The 22,821-nt window shown below is 40.7% G+C and overlaps 1 protein-coding gene across 3 annotated transcripts in view; it reads left to right on the forward strand.

The window, feature by feature from the left end:
* RNF150 (ring finger protein 150) overlaps positions 1 to 22,821 on the forward strand; it is a 245,485-nt gene that overhangs the window by 133,977 nt on the left and 88,687 nt on the right. For all 3 annotated transcript variants that reach the window (XM_072755193.1, XM_072755194.1, XM_026018483.2), the window contains exon 2: positions 5,740 to 5,990. In XM_072755193.1, coding sequence (XP_072611294.1) covers positions 5,740 to 5,990 — 251 coding nt within the window. The remainder of the gene's footprint in view (positions 1 to 5,739; positions 5,991 to 22,821) is intronic.

A 22,821-nucleotide genomic window follows, 5' to 3' on the forward strand; every position in this document is an offset into this window, starting at 1 on the left:
ACACAAAGGCGATCCTCGAATGACTTCAAGGGGCTACCAGGAGGAGGAAAAGGTCACTTACAAAGAACCAGAGTCTTCATGACCTCGGACCTGCCCCAGCAACAGTGGTGGCAGCAGATAGAACCACCACCAGTGCCCGTGCGGTCCCCCCTGGAAACGCAGTGAGGAGCAGCGGCTGTAGGAGACACTTGACCACACAGCTCGCAGGCAATCGGGTAGACAAGACAGCGGAGATGTGGGAAATCTGAACGTAGTTAATACGCTTAGTCACTGAGGTATAGATACCAAACAAAGAATGGTTTGTGAATATTACATTTCTGCCTGCAAATGGAACATTCATCCCCCCAAAATGTATTCCATGGTTAAGGCACAATATCAAGAGCTGATGTTCCTTGACCATAATGAAATAATACAATAAAAATAATTACATATGGATAACTTTAAAAATCACATGTGTTTGGAAACTGAATATACTAAATAACCCTTGGGTTAAGTTGAAATCTGCTTCAGAAATTTTTTATGTCTTTCAGAGAACCTTTATTGTATGGTTTTCTTCAGAGAGGCTAGTGTTTATGAGCTGTACGATCAGCTGTTTTATGACTTCTGCTGCTAGTATGTGCAGACCACTTTTTTCCATTACATTTTCTGGTTAGATATTACCGGTGTATAGAAAACTCTTCATTTTTGACGTGGATCTTGAATCCTGTATTTACTCAATGCTCTTCTAATTTCAAAAGCCACATTATCTTGGCTTTTCTAGGTGGTCATGTTCACTCTTCCTTTCCAGGATTTACACTCTAGTTCCTATATCTCTTCGTGCCGGATATCACTTCTACTTAAAATGTTGGCTCCTCCCGGTCTTATTCATGATTTGAATTGGAGAACTTGTAGTGTCGTGTCCTCCATTTAATGTGTTCCTTCTGGAAGATCTTTATCTCATTAAGGAAATTTCCTTATACTATTATTAATAAGAATCAGGAATGGAGACCATCCTCAGCATGTGGGTTCCCTCTCTAAGACGCTGGCCGCTCCGCATCTCTCTAGCTTAAAACAGGGAAAAGGGGAAACAATCTGAGCAACACATACTCAGTCCTTTGTGGGTAGGAGCCTGGAGTGGCAAACATCACCTCCATTCACATCTCATTGGCCAAATATTACTCACATGGCCACATCTAGCTGCCAGGGAAGTGAGAGATTCACTTTTTGCTGGTCAACCTGTGCCTCGCTAAAACACTAAGACTATAGACAATTAAGAAACCAGATATTGAAGGACAGCTAGGATCACACAAGGCGGTCGTATGCTTTGTTCCTTTCATTTGTTAACAAATTAAAAAGTATTAATATATTGTCTAGTGTTAAATCACCCTCACATGCCTTAAATCCCATGTGAAGATTCTTTTACTGTATTGTTGGGTTCTATTTGGGAGTGCTTTATGATTTTTACATCTGTGTTTATTAAAAATAACTTTAAGTGGTACTACTCCACATTTATATGATATTTTGCAGTTTTAAAGATCAGTTGCTGTACATTGTGACACAAGAAGAGATGATAATCAGGAGCTGACCGTAAAAAAAAAAACAAAAAACAAAATAGTAGATATTAAGTATATAAATAGAAAACATCTACAAATGGAACCCTGCAGCCTTTTCTTCATTATTGCCTAAATTCTAAAAGGCCCTCTGTAGAGAATAGAGAGAATTGAAAACGGGTTTTTGATCACATGAACCTAGGAGGGGTGTTATCACCCTCGGAGATGAGCGGGCAGGATTGGGGCAGGAATGGGGCAGCCGCTCCGTAAAATGCTAGCATGCTGCTGGTGCTCTGGACGTGCTTCCGATGCAGTGTTTAAACAGCCTGGTTTTGAATTTACAAGTCAAGGGTTTTCTGGTTATTAAGCATTCCTCAGCTCTCTGAACCTGTGTTTTGATCCTTTACTATCTGCACACACCAAATTAGATGATGGCAGTTGGGCTCTCTCCGGGAAAGGAAGCGCTACAAATACAGCGGCTCCTGCTCTTTGGCCACCGGGTCGTGTGTGTGCTGGGCACACGGTCTCACAGGGCCGAAGAGCTTTTCCAGAATACACCATAATTACATAATAGCGACCGCTCAGAAGTATAAAGCGCCTGTGGGAGGAAAATAAGTGGTCAGCTGACGTAATTTTGCCAAAGAGGCCCTCCGCATTGGCATGACTGGGCATCACGGAGAACACAGAGTCGCCCCGGTAGCAGGCAGGGCCTCTTTGCAGATTCTGCCCCCACAAAGTAGGCTTCGTGCTAGTCCCCCCTCCCCTGAGTCCCAGAGCCTCCCAATGTCCTAGATCAGAGCTACTCGGGGCAGCCTGTAACCAAGATGCTCAGGCTTTCAGCCTCTCCCCCGCCTCCCCCTGCTTCCCCCCTGCCTCCCTCGCTCACGCTCGCAGAAGCAGTGACACGACAGTCAGCCTGGGGAGAAGCTGCTGCCTTCCCCCGACACTGTGGCTGCACACTTCAAGATGAAGCAAGGATCAGAGAGCTGCCTCATTACTCACATTGCTGCACGGGCCTCGTTGGAACATCTAAGACCCCGTAGTAGCCTTGGCCCTGATTTTGTGCATTGATGAGACTGGCCAGATAATTCACGCAGATCCACTTCACGGTGCTGGTTTTGGATAAACCTACGTGCCTGAATTCTTAGTGACTATTTCTGTTGGGATAAATGCATACCCTTTTTACCATGCACAATAATCCATAGCCTAAAGCACTTGGAAAAATATCCAAAAATCCTTTTTTTTTTTACCACCATCAGCCCTAGAAAGATGAATAAAGTCAAGGTCTAGACGAATAGGACTGCTCCACTGCCATTTTCACTGTTTCCCCTTCCAGCGGCTCTCCCCTGTCGTGAAGCTACACCAGGGGTACAAACAACAGGGGCAGGGTTAACTAAGCGCTTAGGTTTAAATGCTTTAAAATAGTTAATTATACTTTACCCTACAGGCAGAGACAGTTTTCTCAAGTCCCTAAAAATGGATGATGAGTGATTTAAAACTTTGTGGATATCCAAAACTCGATAGCCTATTTTTATTTATTTATTAAAAGATTTTATTTAGGGCAGCCTGGGTGGCTCAGCGGTTTGGCGCTGCCTTCGGCCCAGGGTGTGATCCTGGGGTCCCGGGATCGAGTCCCACATCAGGCTCCCTGCATGGAGTCTGCTTCTGCCTCTGCCTATGTCTCTGCCTCTCTCTCTCTCTCTCTTATAAATAAATAAAAAAATTTTTTAAAAGATTTTATTTATTTGAGAGAGAAAGAGCATGAGGGGAAGGAGGGGGCAGAGGGACCAGCAGACTTCCTGCTGAGCACGAAGCCCAGATGGATGGAGATTGGACCCACTTGGGGCTCTATCCCAGGACCCTGAGTTCATGACCTGAACCGAAGTCAAGTGCTTAACCGAATGAACCACTCGGTGCCCCTGGTTGCCCACTTTTTAAAATGCTGAGTTGAGGTTTGACCTTTCACTGTTAGGCTCCATGGTCTTTTAAGTATAATCAGATAGTAGGAAAATTGTTGGGAGGAGAGTTACTGAAGACCAAGTTAGGCTACCCGATGATAAATATGTTAAAAACTGCACAGCTAAAGCAGGCTGAGATAGGTTTGCAAAAGGTAGGTCAACCTTACTGTAAAACAAAATCCGAAAGTAGATATAAACATATGAGAATTTAGGGGAAAAATAAACTGCATCTTGTCCATCTCCTCTCTGCCCATCATGTTATAAAAGCTCAATAAGTACTGTTTTGTTACTAAATCACATCCGGGTTAAGATTTAAATGTGAAAAAATTGTGTTTTGGAGAAGCAATTTTCGATGAGTACTTCTATCAGCTTGAGTGAAGAAGAGCTTTCTGAGCAGAGAATCAAAACTGGAAGCCCTAAAGGAATATGTTATAAAATTTGACTACTAAAAACATGTAAAACCTATCTATCATGGCGGGCATAGCGCAATGTATAGGACTGAATTGTCAGATCACTATGTTAGACCTGAAACTAATACGGCCCTGGATCCACCACACTTCAATAAAAATAAATAATAAAAAGGATTGAAATAGAAATGGAAAATGTGGAGCATGTGCAAGTCTGAGCATAAAGTCTCGTAAATAACCCCAGGACCTCATCCTCAAAAATCCCATTCTAGAGTCATGAATAGACATGCTTTAAAAATACAAATAAGGAAGTAAAATAAATGAAAAATTATTTATCCTACCACTGCATAAATACCTATGAAATAGCTACAGCCCTGGCAGGAGCCTCAGCAGCCCAGATTAGTCCAGTATACACAGATCATATTTCTGTATAGACAAAACCACTCAGCAGCCTTAATCCCTCACAAAACCTCAGACCACAGGCACCCATTAGCCAAAGTAAACATGAAAGGAGACGGAGCATCCGAATTGTCAGTAAATTCTGCAGAATTGAAATTTAAGCCGTCGGTTTCAGTAATTCCCAGAAATAATAGTCAAATCTACATATTCCGTGGCTTTGTGATTTTTATAATTGGGCCAGTACGAAAGCTTGAGGCATATTTAAAAATATGCGATTGATGTAGCACACAGAGGTCCCTTTGTACGTAGTTGGCTCTTAAGGTATTTATTCAGTGAAATACCAGTGAGGAATTTAGGATTGAAAACTTGCATAGAGATCAGGGTCGAGTGAAAGCCCTAAGCAGCCCCTAGGAGCTTGCAGCGCTCCGAGCAGAGGTACTCTGGGAGCTCCGTCCAGCTGAGTGGCCCTGGCACGTGAGGGCCCTGGCACAAAGCCCCCTGGAAGCAGCGCCAGTGGTGTCTAATCTCGTGCCGAATCGCATCTACAACATCCTAATTGCAAATTTGCTCCCTTTAATTTGCAGCGACCCCAGGTGAGGGCTATTTCCAGAGAGGAGCAGGGCTCATGAAGAGCCTCGTGGGCCTGCGCTGGGGGATCGCAAGAACGCATCCTGGTGAAATTGCAATTAACAGTCTAGTTCAAGTGTCAGCCACAGTGACACGCTGAGCCGATCATTTTCGAGCTGGGGTCACACACTTACTACACTTCCTGTAGAGGCCCCAGAACTCCTCACTGAGAGGCTGTGCCTCCTACCTCGTCATCAAGGACACGGACAATAGCCCAGGATAACTGAGACCCCCCCCACCACCACCACCGCCACCGATTGCTACTTTGGCTGCAAACTCCCCAGTAATGGGCACTGCGGTAGGAGTATCTGGAAGCTGAGGTATCATAAAGTTGAAAAATTATGTGTGTGGTCTCCATCTTCCCTTTGCTGAGTGTGAGGATACCCGAGCTGTTTACGTCGAATTAGATAAAATAAGCAGAAACTAGTTCTGAGGCCCTGATTTTGTGTTTACAGCTCAGCAGAAACCCCATTCTGGCTTACTCCGGGCGCTCCGTGTAGGAGAAAACTGCCCTAAACTGGCAGGGCTCCGTACTTGAGCAGCCCCGGGGCCACCGGAGGGGGGAGAGGGGGTTCGCAGACAGGTGGCCTAGAACTGGGCGTTTTGGGGCAAGGTGCCTCTTCCCTCCTCGGGGCTCTGCAGGGTGCCACGGAGAAGGTGGGAGGGCCCCTGACGTCAGCAGGTTCCCTCTGGTTAGCAGGAGCCGAAGGAGCAGAGCATCTGCCCCTCCTGGCCCTCCGGTGCTCGGCTGATCGGCTGATTTCCTCCCTCTCTCGTCCCCTTGTCCTTGTTACCCTCTCCTTGCCCCTGTCCCAACAGGCGTCGAAGACATCGTGGCAATAATGATCCCTGAGCCGAAGGGGAAGGAGATAGTGAGCCTGCTGGAAAGGAACATCACGGTGACGATGTACATCACCATCGGGACCCGGAACCTGCAGAAATACGTGAGCCGCACCTCGGTTGTGTTTGTCTCCATCTCCTTCATCGTCCTGATGATCATATCCCTCGCGTGGCTGGTGTTTTATTATATCCAGAGGTTTCGATATGCAAATGCCCGGGACAGGAATCAGGTGAGTAGCAAAGAGTTTGTTAAAACTTAAAAATTCTTGAAGAAGTAATACACATTACTGTATAAATTTTGGGAATCACAGGAAATACTGAGATAAAACCCAAATTACCTGTTATCTCCCCACTCGAGATAAAGATTCTCACCACTGGCCGTCTAGTTTTTCAGCTCTGTGCCAAATATACGTGTTTTGATGTTTTCCTAGTATTGCTCTGTAACGTGGAGGCACTTTGTCTTGTCACACCTTCCTGTGTTCGTTTTGTGGACAGTTATTTATTTAGGCCCAAAATAAAGGGAGAAAGGGGAGTGAGCTGAGATCATGCTAATAGTGGCAACATTGTGTGGGAAGAGCCAGGGTTTTCCAGCGAATGGAAGAAGAAAAGAGATAAAAAATAAAAAATTTTTAAAGAGCAATTAATAAGAAAGAAAGAAAGAAAGAAAGAAAGAAAGAAAGAAAGAAAGAAAGAAAAATCAATTAATTTTGGAACAGATAATATGTACACGTGGTGTAAAATGCAAAAGGCATAAGTTAAAATAATGGCGTTCTGGTGTCTGTCCCTCAGTTATCCAACATCCTCCTGGAATATCTTCTCTTCCAGGGATATTTTATGTGCTTCCAAATGGCCATTTTTAAACAAATGGTAGCACACTCAACTCTGTACCCTTATTTCCCACTTTTGGAATTATTCATTTCCACACTCAATTCAAGCTGCCTCCTCATTTTTAATGACTATAAAATTCCACTTCCTGCATACTTCACGTTGATTAAACCGATTTTGATTGATCAACATGTTTTCTCCTACCCAAAAAAGAAAAAAAAAAAAAGTAAATGTGACACTAAGCACATTTGTGGATATATCTTTAGGGTAAATTCTGGAAGTTTAACAGATAGGGCAATGGTATATGTATTTTAAACTATGATAGATACCGCCCAAAGTCTGCCAAAAAGGCTGAACCAATTTTTACATTAACTAGCAACATATTGTTTATGCTAATATATACAAAGTTGTTATAATACTGTTTATAGTAACATACACAATAATATACCAGTTATACTGTTTCCCCATATCCTTGACAAAAGAATGTTGGGACTTTTGGTTGCGTGCAGTTTGATGTTAAACATGGTATCACATTTTTCTTATCACAAATAATGTTAACATCTTTTCAAGCAAAATAGAAAAAGTGAGTTTTTTTCCTCTGGAGTAGCTACTGACCATTTTCAGTTGAGCTGTTGATCATTTTCTTCCTGATGTGTGTAAGTCAAAGAAATTGAAGAGAACACTATTAGTCAAAGGAATTCACCAACGTAAGATTCAATTTATCTTCCTAATTTGTCATTGCCTTTGATTTATCTGTGGGTGCTTCTTGCCATGCCGGAACTTGGAGATTTTACATAAATGAATTTATCTTTTTATATAACTCTTGAGTTTTGTATAATAAGATCTTTCATAGCCCAAGACTGTAGGAAAAAAAAATCCTCTCATATTTCCATCCACTACTTTTTATTTCACTTTTATGATTACATCTTTAATCTACAGAGAACTTATCTCAGTGTAAAGAATCAAGTAGAGACCCAACATTATTTTATTGCAGATGGCCTACCGACGAGATTTTATAACTGGTGTTTATTCAGTAATTAATCTTCCTGCCCGTCATATGCAGTGTCCCCATTCAGCATATACTAAATACCCGTATATATTTGGTTTTGCTTCTGGGCCCTCAATATTATACCATAATCTGTCCATTCATACTCCAGTACCATACTACTCTGAGTGCTTCAGCACTTTTATATTGTCTCATATCTCTTCATGCTAATAATATTCCTTTATTATTCTACTTTCACTTTTTTATGTCTGTTTTATATAAATTTAGAAACACTTTTATCTGTTTAAGTTTATAGGATAATTTATAACCTTATGTTGTTGAATCTTCCTTAGTATATGTTTGCCCTCTATTCAATGATTCTTTTTGCCCCACACTAGCATTTTTAAATATTCTTACTTTCAAAAATAATAATAAAATAAATAAATAAATAAATAAATAAATATTCTCACTTAATCTTACACTTCTTTCTTATGGTTATTCCTAGGTATTTAATAATTCTGTTATTATAAATGAAATATCCTTTTTCATATAGGAAGGATTTAGGGTTTTGTATTTTTACTTTGTATATTATTATGTACATATTCTATACTACATAATTTTGTAATTTATATATTTTAAATTTGTAATAATTTTGTAATGATTATAACATGCCTTATTATTATCTTAATTCTGATGGTTATATTAAATAGTATTATATGTAGGCATGTTCTAAGAGTTCTGCATATACTGCATACTTAATAGTCTTAACAACCCTGTAATAGGATTTTATTGTCTCCATTTTATAGAGGAAACAAAGAGGTTAAATAGCTTGCTCAATGTCACACAGCTAGTTATTAATAGTCAGTAATTGAACCAACAGCAGGGCTTCAGAGTGCACGCTCTTAACCACTATGTTGAAGTATTTGTGATTGTTTATATTAGTTTATTAGGATTACATAAATAATATGCACAGTCAGTGATAATTTACTTCTTTCAGTTTTTAAACCTTTTTTTTTTCCGTTATCTAATTTCATTGGCTTGTACCTCCAGAATCAACTAAAGTAATAGGGTAACACTGAATATATTCCTCTTCATTAAGCATTTATTGGGAACATCCCGAGTTTAATGGGATTTTTAAAAATCATTTCTCCATTTTATTATTTTCCCCTATAGTTTTCTAGGTTGAGATATATATTTTTTCATGTTAAGTAAAGGTCAGGCTACTCTTATTTCATTCAGAGCTTTTAGTCAAGAATGGAGATTTAATTTTAACAAACGCCTTTCAACAGCTATGGTCTGAGTTTTTTCTCTTCTGTGAATAGGAGTGTATTATTGTAATGCGTTCCCCAATATTAGGCCATTCTAAATCTTACATATATGCTATTCTTCTAACATATGCTAGATTGTATTTGTATTTTGTTTATTTTTTACCTTGTTTTTCATATGTGAAATTCATCCATAGTTTGCATTTCTATCATGTTCAGGTAACAGTTATACAGGCTTTTATAAGGAATTTGCAAATTTTCCTCCATTTTTAGTAATCCAGAATGGCAGTGTCCAACATGATACCCACTAGCCATGTGTGACCGTTCAAATTTAAGTTAATTGTAATGAAATAAAATTTAAAATTCTGTTTCTGTCACACCAGCTACATTTCAAATGTCCTATATATGTACTGCCATATGGTAGCCATTCCCATCATTATGGAAAGTCCTATTGGACAGCCCAGCTCAAGAGCATTTTAAATAGGACTGGAATTAGCTGATTCTTAAAGTATTAATAGAAAGTTTCTGCCAGCCAGTAAGGTCTGGGTTGTTGTTTAAAAAGACAGCTCTTTGAATTTTCCTATTTTATAACAATTGGTTTGTTTAAATTTTCTATAGCCTCTGGAACAGTTTCTAAAAACATTGTTACTGCTTCTTTTCTGATTCTCAAAATGATATGTGCTCAGTCTAATAAATTTTTGACTTCCAAAAAAATTACTAAAAGAGAAGACAAATCACGAATTACCCTGTGAAATAGTTAACAGTTGAGTGCCTTAACCTTTCAGGTTTTGCGATGATCTAAATATATATTCAGTAAGTTTACGTGGTCATTGCATAAATGCCTATGTATGAGACACAAATACACATGTAATAAGTACATGTAAACAAATACACAATCTATTTTTTAATTAATTGATGAGCATTTTCCCCTGCCATTAAGCAATCTTTAAAATATGATTTTTAGTAATCATATTACTAAAAATCATATAGTAATATGATTGGTCATATATGACCATATATATATGGTCATATATGACCATTACTATGGTCATATAGTAATCCAGTTCCACCACTTACCAAACATGGGCAAGTTACTTAAGCTCTTCATGCTTTGGTTTTCTGAACTGAATAGGAATATGCCTTCATCTTATGATTATAGTAAAAAAAAAAATTTAATTTATTAATGAGAGACACGGAGAGAGAGGCAGAGACATAGAGGTAGAAGTAGGCTCCCCACAGGGAGCCCAGTGTGGGACTTGATCCCAGGACCCAGGGTCATTCCGTAAACCAAAAGCAGACGCTCAACTGCTGAGCCACCCAGACATCCCGATTATAGTAAAAATTAAATAGATTAATGTATATTATTTTTAAAAGCCTCTGATCATGATTCTAATCACTTTTTAAGCTCTCAATGAATGGCATACATTATTACTATCATAGAGATTCCTTGATGACTACTTACAAATCCACTTTACCATTTTTGTTGAATAATCTGGAATTTAAGTAGATACCACCAGTCAGACACTAAGGCAGTGAAACCCTAGAACTAATATGTTCAGTTTCACTGGCTGCTAAAGTTCATATATAAGGAGACTATACACATAAAGCACTTATAATTAAGATATCTAGCTAATTTGATAATGATAAATAAAAATGATAACCCTAAATTTTCCAAGTCATCATTAAGCAATTGAGTAAAGCATGAAATTTTAAGTTTGAATTTATTAGTTGATCACTTATTTCAATCATCAATTCACTTTATGCAGGTAGATAAAGTTTGCACATCTCTAGGAATAAGCATACTCTGTGATTTATGGAAAAAGTTATTTGGAAGTGGATGGTGTGGAAATGGTTCATAGGGCTTAAGTTTTTTCACTCTGCTCCCATTCTAATAACTTTCCTTAAATTGCAAGATGTTACCCTCAGGGTCACTCAACGAATTGGGATCATCTTAAAAGTTAGCAGTGTCCTGATCAAAATAGGCACAGTATTTTGGCCCTTTGATGGATGGGATAAAAACATATAATTTCCTGGAGAAAAAGATTTCTGCTTTGATGGACAGTGCTGCATTCCATTCAATAGAAAGCTTCATCTGGGCAAGCTATGGCTATAATAAGCCTCAGGTTAACTTAAGTCATTTATTTTTATTCAAGCATTACTGTCCCTTCAGAAAGATTGACTCTCAGGTTAGATGTAGGCTCACAGCCTAAAATGGAATATCAAAGCCTTAGGCTTGCGTTGGTAAAGTATCCAACCATTCAGGTACGTGCATGAGAGACAACTTGAACTAGGCAGGCGGGCACTCCAGTCTCTACTTGGCTTTGTGCAGATCACAGCTGGAGGACAGTCACCATCATCTTACATGATCACTAGCCCTCATGTCTTACTGTGCCTGGAGAAGATCATTTCAGTGCTGTTTCCCACGGAGTAAAACTTGCTAGATAGTCTTTTAAAATATTTTTATTTATTTATTTGAGAGAGACAGAGGAGCAAGAGCAGGGGGAGGAGCAGAAGGAGAGGGAGAAGCAGACCCTCCACTGAGCAGGGAGCCCAATGAGGGACTCAGTCAATCCCTGGATTCTGGGATTATGGCCCGAGCCAACTGATGGAGCCACCCAGGCACCTGCTAGATATCCTTTACTTTAGTAGCCTCAGACCACAGGCTTTTAGATGGCGACATGGAGACCAGAGGTACAACCAGAAATGGAGAGATGTGGGTGGTGAGCCGCATTTCCTAAAGCGGTGATGCCAAGATAAATCTAGTGCAAGGTAATCGTCGTAGACACCAGCTTTGGAGTTAGACAGATGGGGATTCAAATCTGCCCTCTGGCGATCCCTGGTTGTGTGGCTTTGCACAGGTTAGGTACTTTGCCTTCCTATTCCTATCCCTCCTCACATGTAAACTGAGATTGACCACATGTCAACCCCATCCAAGGAGTATTGAATGAGAAAACGTTAGGCAATTGTTAACTGGATCACCTTGAATAGATAAGGCAATTCTTAAGGAAATAGTATCGCACCCCCCCAAAAAAAATTTTAAGAGCTCAATTCTTATATAACTCACAAAGAGTTAAATCTAGATATGGGTTTTTAGCTCAGCTGACATGGTTTGAAACAAAATGGGATCTTTTTCCATCTTTTCTCCAGAGTTATGGGAAAAGGAAAGCATATAAATAGACTACAGAGAAAGAATCTGGCTTTCTTGAGGATAATTCCCCATGCAGCAGTGGTTTCTAATTAACAATAATAGTGTATCCATACAGTTAAGAAAAAAAGGCAAAATAAAAGGGTGTGTATTTTTGTTTAGAATTTATTTATTTATTTATTTATTTATTTATTATTTATTTATTTATTTATTTGACACAGAGAGGGAGAGCACAAGACGGGGAACGGCAAGCAAAAGGAGAGGGAGAAGCAGGCTCACAGGGAGCCTGATGTGGGGCCCCATCCTATGACCTGAGGATCCTGACCTGAGTTAAAGGCAGATGCTTAACCAACTGAGCCACCCAGGGGCCCCAAAGGGGGTGTATTTAAAAGTAAATTTCTTCCCATCCCAAACTCCTTTTATCAACCTCCCTTTCCTCCAGTTCTTCCCAGAGGCAGCTACTCTTAACACTTCCTTTTCAAGTCTTCCAGAAGTCTGGGCTAGATGTAAGAAAAGGTGTTTTTCACATATGTTCCATAGACAAGGACTCTGCATTTACATAGCTTGCATCGTAGTGATCGACAAGCAATACACCTGAAAACAGGTAGAAACCGGCTTGGAGGCTAGTACAGCAGTCAGATGACAGGTGATGGATTGGGACCCAAATGTGCGAGGAGTCCGAAGGAATCCGATTAGGACAATATTTTCAATTCCTATGGGTTAAATGTAAACATAAAGCATATATCCTAGTGTAGACCTGCTGTACCAGCCTGATTACTCATAACTCCCCATTTTACTCTCAAAAGTTAGTTTATATAATAAATTACACGTTTACCATATATGTGAGTGAAAGAGCAGAATGGGGGACGCAATTAGGTCTGTTTTCACAACATGAACTGAGATGGGAAGGACAGGAAAAGAGATCCTGAGGGGCCAGGAACTCAGAATTTGGGTTGGGAGATGTTAAATGTGAGCAGCTTATAATATCTACCAGATACCTAACACGGATGCGAGCTATTTCGATATGGAAATCTGGGGGTCAGGAGACAGGGGCTGGAGATAGAAATATGGGAGCCATCCACACAGAGGTGCCATTTAAGCGGCTGGGACAGGGACGCCTGGGGGCTCAGGCTGTGGCCCCAGGGCCCTGGGATCGAGTCCCGCATCGGGCTCCCCGCAGGGAGCCTGCTTCTCCCTCTGCCTGTGTCCCTGCCTCTCTCTGTGTCTCTCTTGAATATATAAATAAAATCTTTTTTAAAAATTAAAAAAAAAATAAACGGCCAGAACAGGATGGGCATCTAGGATAAGAGGTCTGAAGACAGCTTGACGTCTGCCAACGTGGCCTCAGGCTCTACGCTCTCCCCTCTATCATGCAGTTTCATGTAGTTGGTGTTTTTCTCTCCAGTTCATGTCACTGTTCGAAGCCATTTCCCCCGCGTCACACCTCACATTCCCGGGCACGCGGGGCCCCAGAGGGTGGTATATGGAGGCTGCTTTGCAGAGCCAGCCACAGCCTCACATTCCATCTGGAGCCCCTGCTCCTCTGCTCAGGGTCCTGGTCTGCAAGGCCCTTCTGCACCCGGGATGCTTGTCTCCTGTACCGCCCCATCCTCTCTGCTCTCAGGCCAGTGTCCTTTGGGAACCCTGCTGTGTCAGCCAGCCTCCGTGTGCCTGAGTCCAGTGCCTAACTGTTCCTGCAGAACTGAAGGAGATGGCCAGACTCTTGATTCCCATTTCTGGACACGTCCTGTGATACGTAAGAGGCTGTTGAAGCATCCCAAGTGGATTAGGATGCAGGTCATCACAGAGCACACACAGCACGTCAAGGGGACTGCTTTCCATAATGTCACATGCGAGCCCACTGGAGCCTTATCTCTGATGAATCCCAGAATGCCCTGTTGCATAACCAGACATAAACCCAGACACAAATGTGACTCCCAGGCAACTTAGGTGAGGATCTAGGAAACTGTCAGAGATGAGTGTCTCGCAGGAGCTGGGACGACTTAAAAGTACACAGCATCTGTTCTGATTCAAGTGTTCTTTATGGAGCCCCCGGGGGCTCAGTCGGTGAAGCAGCTGCCTTCAGCTCAGGTCATGATCCCAGGGTCCTGGATCGAGCTCCACATCAGGCTCCCTGCTCGGTGGAGGGTCTGCTTCTCCCTCTGCCTCTCCCCCTCCCCCTGCTCACTCTGTCTCTCTCTCTAAAAGTCTTCTAAAAAATAGGTGTTTTGGATAGTTAGATAAATAAAAGATAGATAGATAGATAATAGATAGAAATACACTGCTTCTTTACAGCTCTATGGTGAAGGCACTGCACGTATCGCCCCATTCTATAGGTGAAGAGACAGAGAAGGTAAGCAATGGCTCAAGGACACGCGGCATGCCAGTGGTAAAGCTGGGATCTTTAACGACTTTGAAATGCTCTGCCAAAGAATGTCTTTGGCACCTGCTGGCCCGAGCCCAGCTGCTGGTCTCCTCCTGGAAACACCATTCTTCTATCATTGTCACTCACAGAATAAGCACCATAAAAGTGCTCACTCTTGTTGATTATCATCATAGATGTAGCTTCAGTCAGGACTTCTGGGGAAAAAAAAAAAAAGAAAAAACATATCCCCTCTTGCACAGGGCCCCAAAATGAGAATGGTGGGAGGGCTGCTGTTCCTTTGGATCTTCTTCCAGGGTTTGCGAGTAACACCTAAGAACCGCTGATAATTCACATTCCTCCAGGTTCACCGCTGTCTCTCTGGCAGCTCAACAGTGCACCTGCCACAGGCAGATGTTACACACCCACTTAAATCTTCCATGTGTGAAAAGAACTCACTGACATTAAGAACATTACCAAAGTTTATGGCAGATTCAAAAGGTGAATTTCTTTGATATAGAATTCATTCTTGTGATGAACAAAAGCTCCACAAAAGATGTTAAGGTAATACTTGATCTGAGGAGGTCAGGTGGTCCCCGGAGGAGGCCTCTGTAAGGGGAAGCAAATTAAGCAATCAGATGTGACTTTATTTCACCTGTAAATTTAGGAAAAAACAAACCTGCTAAAACCCAACCCTGGGGAGGCAAGTGTGTAAAGAGGTCTGTAGTTATGTGTGGGGGCTTCGTAAATTGGCATAATTCTTCATGAGAGTAGGTTAGCAGTGTGATTCAATTGGCTTTATTATACTTAAATGTAATTTTTGAATAAATAGTTCAAAATGCAAGGAGTGAAAAAATTATGCACTAAAAATTCTCCTTCCCACCCTTCGCCTCCAGAAACCCAGGTACATCCCGGGAGACACCCGTGGTAGTGATTTCTGGAGCAGACATTCAGCAATATTTTTATGGACACACACAAATATGTGCATGTTCTTTTCATCCTTTCTTACATAAAATAGAGCATATTATAATTTAGAATGTTGATGTTTTTGCATTTTAGAGATTTTCGCCTACCATTTCATAAAGAGCTTCCTCTTTCTTTTTATGGCTGAATATCAGTCCCTTGCATGGTGTTATAGGTTATATCACATCCCCTTGAAAATTCCTATGTTGAAGTCCTAACCCTGAGTACCTCGGAATGTGACCTTATTTGGAAATAGGGTCTTTGCGGGCACCATTGTTTAAGATGAGGTCATTTTGAAGTGGATTGGAATCCTAATCCAATGTGACTAATTTCCTTATAAAGGGTGGGAGTTTGGACACATACAGGGAGATGAAGGCAGAGATGGGATGACATGTGTCATGTACAAGCCACGAATGCCAGAGATTCACAGCTCTCAGAAGGAACCAACCCCAGGAACCCCTTGATCTTGGACTTTGCAGAACTTTGAGACAATAAATTTCTGTTGTCCAAGCCAAAAACAAAGTAAATAGGGTTTGAATCTAACTGTGATTTTGGAGCAAAGTAGAATCAGGATCTTGGGCAGGGCTGGCTTGCGCAGGAGGAGGACAATCCAATGCAGTAAGGGGACAGAAGTGTTTGAAGTCAGGAACCGGATCGGAATGACACAGGTAGGAGCGGTGGATAAACCACCCAGAGCAAAGAAAGCCAGGCCAGGAGAGGAAGCTGAGGGAAGGGTACCGGGGTGAAGGAGCCTTCTCTACCACTTGCATTCCTGGAAGGAGCAGGCCAGGCCTTTACTGTAAAGGCACCAGAATGGTGGGGAAGGTAAGATGCGAGCCACAACCCACTTATCAGAGATAGAAGCATCCTGTAATGATTAGGAGGAATTATTAAATTAGGAGAAATAATTATTTTAGTGGCCATTTGCACATGCCTGGCTGACTTTTAAATACTGTGACACATCTCCCTTGGTCTCCTTACAAGTCCTCATTATGCCCCTGAATGACTACTTTAAGAAAATCCCACTGAGGTCAGGACGGTGGAATTCTAGATGCATAGTCTGGGCACGTCTCACCCTGTGAGCCCCCATTCCCAGGACGCTGTGGGTGGGAATCCACAGTTGTAGGAACCGGGAGGAAGAAGACCCCGGGCCATGATTCTACTCATGCAGTTGAGAATGCTGACTGCCTACCCCAGAATCATAGTTTTGAGAACATAAAGGGTTATTAGATAAAATGAATTTGAGAGAAGCACAGTGTTTGTTTGTTTTTAATGGAGACACAATGATTAGTTGGTGAATTCAAGTCAGGGTAGTTTCCACAAGGCCAAGCTACCTCCACGGTGTTGTGATACTGAGGAGACACGTCAGCTCACTGTCCACCAGGACATCCCACAGGGACACGAGGACTGACCTGTGTCCCGAGACCACAGGACTCCCAGTAGATGGCAGCTATTTCAAATACAGGCAGATAAGATAAGCTAAGTAAGCTTCTTGTTGTTTTTCACAGACATTTTTGCCTTTGAGGCTAATCCAAGGAAACCAGACCTGTCTTATTTTATGTGGGGCCTGGTAATGACATTCAAACAAGTTTTCTTGAAATAGTTACCTCTCTCCGTGAATATCTTTCCTATTATTTACATACACATGGCCCATGGCCCTCTGATTGCATTTGCATATATCAGTGCTGAAGTTACGTTAGAACAAGAAAAGTAATGGAATGTAAAACAAATTTGAATTTTACAGGGAAAGGGAAAGGGAAGGGAATATGCTGAGCGTCAACCACCAGGGAGGAAGAGGTCTACAGGCAGAGATGCTTCTGTCTTCTAAAGAGAAAGGACCCAAATGGTCCTTGATGTTGATCTAGAGAAAGTGTAGAGCCCTGGGGGGAGGGGGGGGCGGTGGGCAGAAAGGCAAAGTCCATGTTGTATTCATTAAGTATTCAGTGAAATAATTAGCCATGGATTTGCCTTTTTTTTTTTTTTAAGATAATTCAGATCTGAAAGGATATTTGATCCCCAGTTCTCCTCTGATGGATGAAAATCCTCAACTGGGAGATCTGAAAATGACAGTATTTTACGTACCTACTTTTATTAATAAGGGAAACTAAGGCTCAATGTTTAAGTGACCTGGCCAGAGTCACACAGTTAGTGACAGTAATAGAACTAAAAATCAGAACTTCTAACTTCCAAGCCATTGCCTTCTCTTCTATAACGCCTCCCACAAAAAATAACCCTGATATTTATACATCATGTTATACGTACACAAACAGCCTTAAACTACGGCTGTTAGAATAGTCCAGTTCTTTACCCATTTTTCTAGATTCATGGAGTGGTGCCTTACATCATAGAAATTGGACTGGCTATGCAAAGATTTCTGTCTTATCAATCAGGCCTGGAAGGATTATTGATTATCATTATGTAGGAGAGCTAGGGAGGAAGCGTCTGAGTCACCTGTGGCCATGTGAGGTTCCAGACAATTGGGACCAACTCTGTTTATGCTTACAGTGCCCTTCCTGTACCTTGAACATAAGAACGGTTAATTATTTTTCCACTTGGTGATAATGATAATAATGATTATAAAATCAAGCTGTCAGGTAAAAGGAGCAAATATGATACAGAATTATCCAGTCAAGTAAAACAGAAAAACATAAATTTGATTTTGATGCTTGCTTTTGCATCCTTATTCCTAGTTTTTTAAATCAATTTCACTGCATATCTGTGTTATACAGAGGGGAACAAGAAGAAAGTGTCTTATTTTTCTCAATTTCTTAAATATTTAGGAGATAACTATAAATATTGTGTTGATTGGAGTCATATAGCATCTTTGTTGGTGTCTATGTAGGACTTTGTTCTGTTAATAAATAGTTCTGTATTTATTTTCCATAAAGCTGTTTATCTTCACTGTTGTCAAGGAACCAGTCTTGGTAAATATTTTCTTATACCTGTTCTGATCACGTTGGTGGATAAATCTCATTATGGCCCCCCTCCTGGCAATCTTTAATGAATTGTGTGCTTTCGGTCTAGTTGTGTTAGAGAAAATCCATAGGAGCACCCTGGAGAAGAGGCAGGAGCCCTGCCTGAAACAGAAGACTGTACTAGTGTAAGACGGCCCCCAGGTTTCATTTATACTTGGTACAGTTAAAAAACACAAAGACAGAAAGAACCAGTTGCAAAAACAACTACCTTGTCTGAGCCATTTTATTAAGAACTCATTATCTCTTCAGTTTGTATTTTAAAATCCAATAACACTTGTTTGACAGTTGTTAAAAGTGAGACTTTTTTTTTTTAAATTCAGAAGTCAGTATGGGACACCTGGGTGGCTCAGTGGTTGAGCGTCTGCCTTTGGCTCAGGGTATGACCCCGGGGTCCTGGTATCAAGTCCCGCATCAGGCTCCCCTCAGGGAGACTGCTTCTCCCTCTGCCTGTGTCTCAGCTTCTCTCTCTTTGTCTCTCAGGAATAAGTAAATAAAAGCTTTAAAAAAAGTCAGTATTTCTGTTAGGTGATTTTCATGTCACTTAAAAAGAAATAAACATACACATACTAACAAAATTTGACTCAATGCAAATGGCCATAGCATTTAAAAAAAATTTTGTGGTGCTTTTCCTTTATTTTGTTAATCTAGGACTCCTACCGAAAAAAATCTAGCACTACATGGTTGCATAATTATCATGTACATATGATTCTCAGAAATTGATTTTTTGTATTCTCCAGGAATCAAGAGCATCTGTTCCCCCACTGGCAGGGGCAGACTTTCATATCCTCCTTCAGCCTCTGCCAAAATGCTATCCTTTCCTCCTCAAAAAAGGTGATAGCTTATTGTCTCTCGATAACATAGGGAATGAGGCTTGATTCAAGGAACTCCACAGGGAAAAGAAAGGAAAAGGAATCCCATTATACTATTTTTCAGAATGAGTATAGAAAACATGGTTTCCTACCTTTGTGAATTTGGTATTTTGGGGTTCCAGGGAGGAAGGTCTCACAAGCCTGATGTTGAAGAGGACTTGATTATTTTCCTTTTTACTCTGATTTCTGCATCTCTTAACTCTACAAATCTGGGACTCCCATCTCCCAAATGACTTTATCTTCCACTGAACTCTTTAGCCTCATCAGCCTGAGCTCAGCCACCAGAATGCCAAAAATGGAACTTGTCTGATTCCTTAACCATTACCTCTGCTGTGAGGCATAATCCCTGACCTTAATGTCTACTTGCTTTACATTTCCTAAATAGACACTTTTTTTTTTCTTAAATAAAGGTAGTTTGCATTTTCCTTTAAAAGGGCATGGAAATGGCTTTTTCTGGAAGAGAGAAATGTTTTTTAAAGACACCTCATCTTTATTCAGATACAGCCAAAAGTAAAGTTAAACACATGGCCAAAATTTAAAGTAGTCTTTGAATTTACCTTGCATGCTCACATGCAAGAAGGGCATATTTCATTTGCTAAAGAATTGTTTTAAATAGAGGACTGGAGGGGAAGATGGCAGGAGAATAGGAGGACCTTAGGCTTGTCTCATCCCACAAATAAAAGTAAATAACTATTAAATCACCCTAAATACCCCAGAAATCAATCTAAAGATTCCTAAGGTAGAGAAGAGATCATATCAAAGAAGGTAGGAAGTGTGTAGAAACAGTTTGGGAGAGAAATGGATTGAGGCCACCATAGTGGGGAGGAAGCCATGGTCAAGGAGAAGGGTGAGAGACAGACTAACACAGAAAAAATGAATCCCTGTAGCAATTGGCTTAGAAAGCAAGAAGGCCCAGATTTCATGAATTCTTGCAACCAGTGGAGCTTAAAGCCTAGAGTTTTAAAGGTCAGCATTTTTAGCTCTGAGAGAGCTTAGAGGACATTGGAGCTACTCTTGGAGAAAAGACAGGTTCAATGGCCTGTGGACATACAGGAGGAAACCATGATTTGAGGAGTGCCTGGGGCATGCAGTGAGGTTAGTTGCTCATCTCGGGGCATGTTCCAGAGAGGCAGCATTCAAGGAGAGACCACTCTAGGAACAAAGGACCCAGAAGGCACCATTTCCCTCCTTCTCATAAATAACTGCCACCTTCAGAAAGCAGCACAGTGCAGACACTGGCTGCCTAATGTGCTTACACCAAGCCCCAATCCCCTGTGCACCAGTGGACCTGCCCTTCTGAATCATGCTTGCCTCAGTCCAGTGCATCTGGCCTCCTACCCTAGAAGACTAACCCAAACTCCTGCCAGCACCATGTCTCCCAAATTGGGAGTTTTTTGAGGCCTTGGTTCTGTTGGTGGCAGTGATGGGTCTCATTTCACAAGCAGACAGAGCACACCTAGTTAAAATGTGCCACATTCAGGCCAAGAGGGCCAAAGAGAGCCTCTGCAGAAACTGGACTTAAGGATAAAGAGGTTAGGACACAACAGCAGGATGCACACAGCACATGTGGGAGACACTCCCAGAAGCACCAGGCCCTCGGGAATGGGATACCACACTACAGGGCAAAATAGGATCTCTTCTTCATAGAGCCATTACCCTCAAGAATAGGAGACATAGCTGACTTTCCTAACACAGAGACTTAAGTAAAATGGGAAGACAGAGAAATTTGTCCCAAATGGTAGAACAGGACAAGGCCACAGCCAGAGGTCTAAGTGAAACAGATAGAAGTAGTATGGCTGATGGGGAATTTAAAGCAGTGATCATGAAGGACACTCACTGGACTTGAGCAAAGAGTGTAGGACATTAGTGAGACCATTAATACAGAGTTAAGAATAACAAAACAGAGATAAAAGGCTCAATAAACAAAATGATAAACATGCTTTATGGAATGAACATTATGGTGGGATAAGCAGAGAAACAAAGTAATGACCTAGAAGACAGAGTAATAGAAAGTAATCAAGATGAACAAAAGAGAGAAAAAAGAATTATGCAAAACAAAAAATAGACTTAGGGAACTCAGTGACTCCATCAAATGTAATAACATTCATATTATAGGGGTACCAGAGAAAGGAGAGAGAGAAAAGGAGGCAGAGAATTTATGAGGAAATAATAGCTAAAAACTTCCCTATCTGGGGAAGAAAACAAAGATCCAGACCGTGGAGGCACAGAGATCTCTTATCAAAATCAACCCAAGAGGTCTACACCAAGACACACAGTAATTAAAATAGCAAAATATAGTGGTGAAGAAAAAATATTAAAAGCAGCAAGAGAAAAGAAGACAGTTTCATACAAAGGAAACCTTGTAAGGCTGTCAGGGTATTTTTCAGTAGAAACTTTCCAAGCCAGAAATGAGTGACATGATATATTCAAAGTGCTGAATGGGAAAAACCTGCAGCCAAGAATATTCTCCAGCAAGGCTATCATTCAGAATATAAAGAGAGAGAAAGAGTTTCCCTAACAAACAAAAACTAAAGGAGATTGTGACCACAAAACCAGCCCTACAAGAAATATTAAAGGGGACTTTTTGAATGGAAAAGACCCGAAATGACAGTATAAAGATAGGAAACACAGAAGCACTAAAAATGAGTATTTCTATTAAAAATCAAAGAACTCACAAAATAAAAGGTTGTAAAATATGATATCATATACCTAAAATATGGGAGAAGAGTAAAGAATGTGTTCAAATTTAAACTTCCATCAACGTAATATAGACTGCTTTATGCAGAAGATGTTATATACAAACCTAATGGTTTGTATATCAAAACTTCTAAGAAATCAAAACTTCTAATAAGTATGCAAATAATAAATGGAAAGGAAATCAAATATATCACTAAAGAAAACCAGCAAAGCATGAAAAAAAAACAAGAAAGGATTAGAGAAAATCTTCAGAAACAACCACAAAACAAGTAATAAAATGTCAATAAATACACATCTATCAATAATTACTTTGAATGTCAATGGACTAAGCACTCCAATCAAAAGACAGGGTTACAGAATGGTTAGAAAAACAAGAACTCTCTATATGCTGCCTCCAAGAGATCCATTTCAGAGCTGAAGTCACCTACAGATTGAAAGTGAGGGGATGGAGAAACATTTATCATGCAAATGGATGTCAATAAAAAGCTGGAGTAGCAATACTTACATTAAAGAAAACTTTAAAATAAAGACTATATCAAGAGGCAAAGAAGGACACTATATAATAATAAACGGGACAATTCAACAAGATATAACAATTATAACATTTATGCACTCAACATAGGTGCACCCAATATGTAAAACAGTTCATAACAAACGTGAAGGAACTAATCAATAATAATATAATAAGTGTAGGGGGCTTTAACACCCCCACTTACATCAATGGACAGATAATCCAAATAGAAAATCAACAGGAAACAATGGCTTTGAATAATTCACTGGAACAAATAGATTTCACAGATATATCTAGGACATTCCATCCTAAAACAGCAGAATACACACACTTTTCAAGTGTACAGGAAACAGTCTCCAGAACAGATCACATATTAGGTGACAAAACAAGCCTTAACAAATCCAAAAAGATCAAAGTCATACCATGCATCTTTTCTGACAAGAACACTATGGAACTAGAAGTCA

This window comes from Vulpes vulpes, chromosome 4, assembly GCF_048418805.1.
Source record: "Vulpes vulpes isolate BD-2025 chromosome 4, VulVul3, whole genome shotgun sequence".
NCBI classification, from domain to species: Eukaryota; Metazoa; Chordata; class Mammalia; order Carnivora; family Canidae; genus Vulpes; species Vulpes vulpes.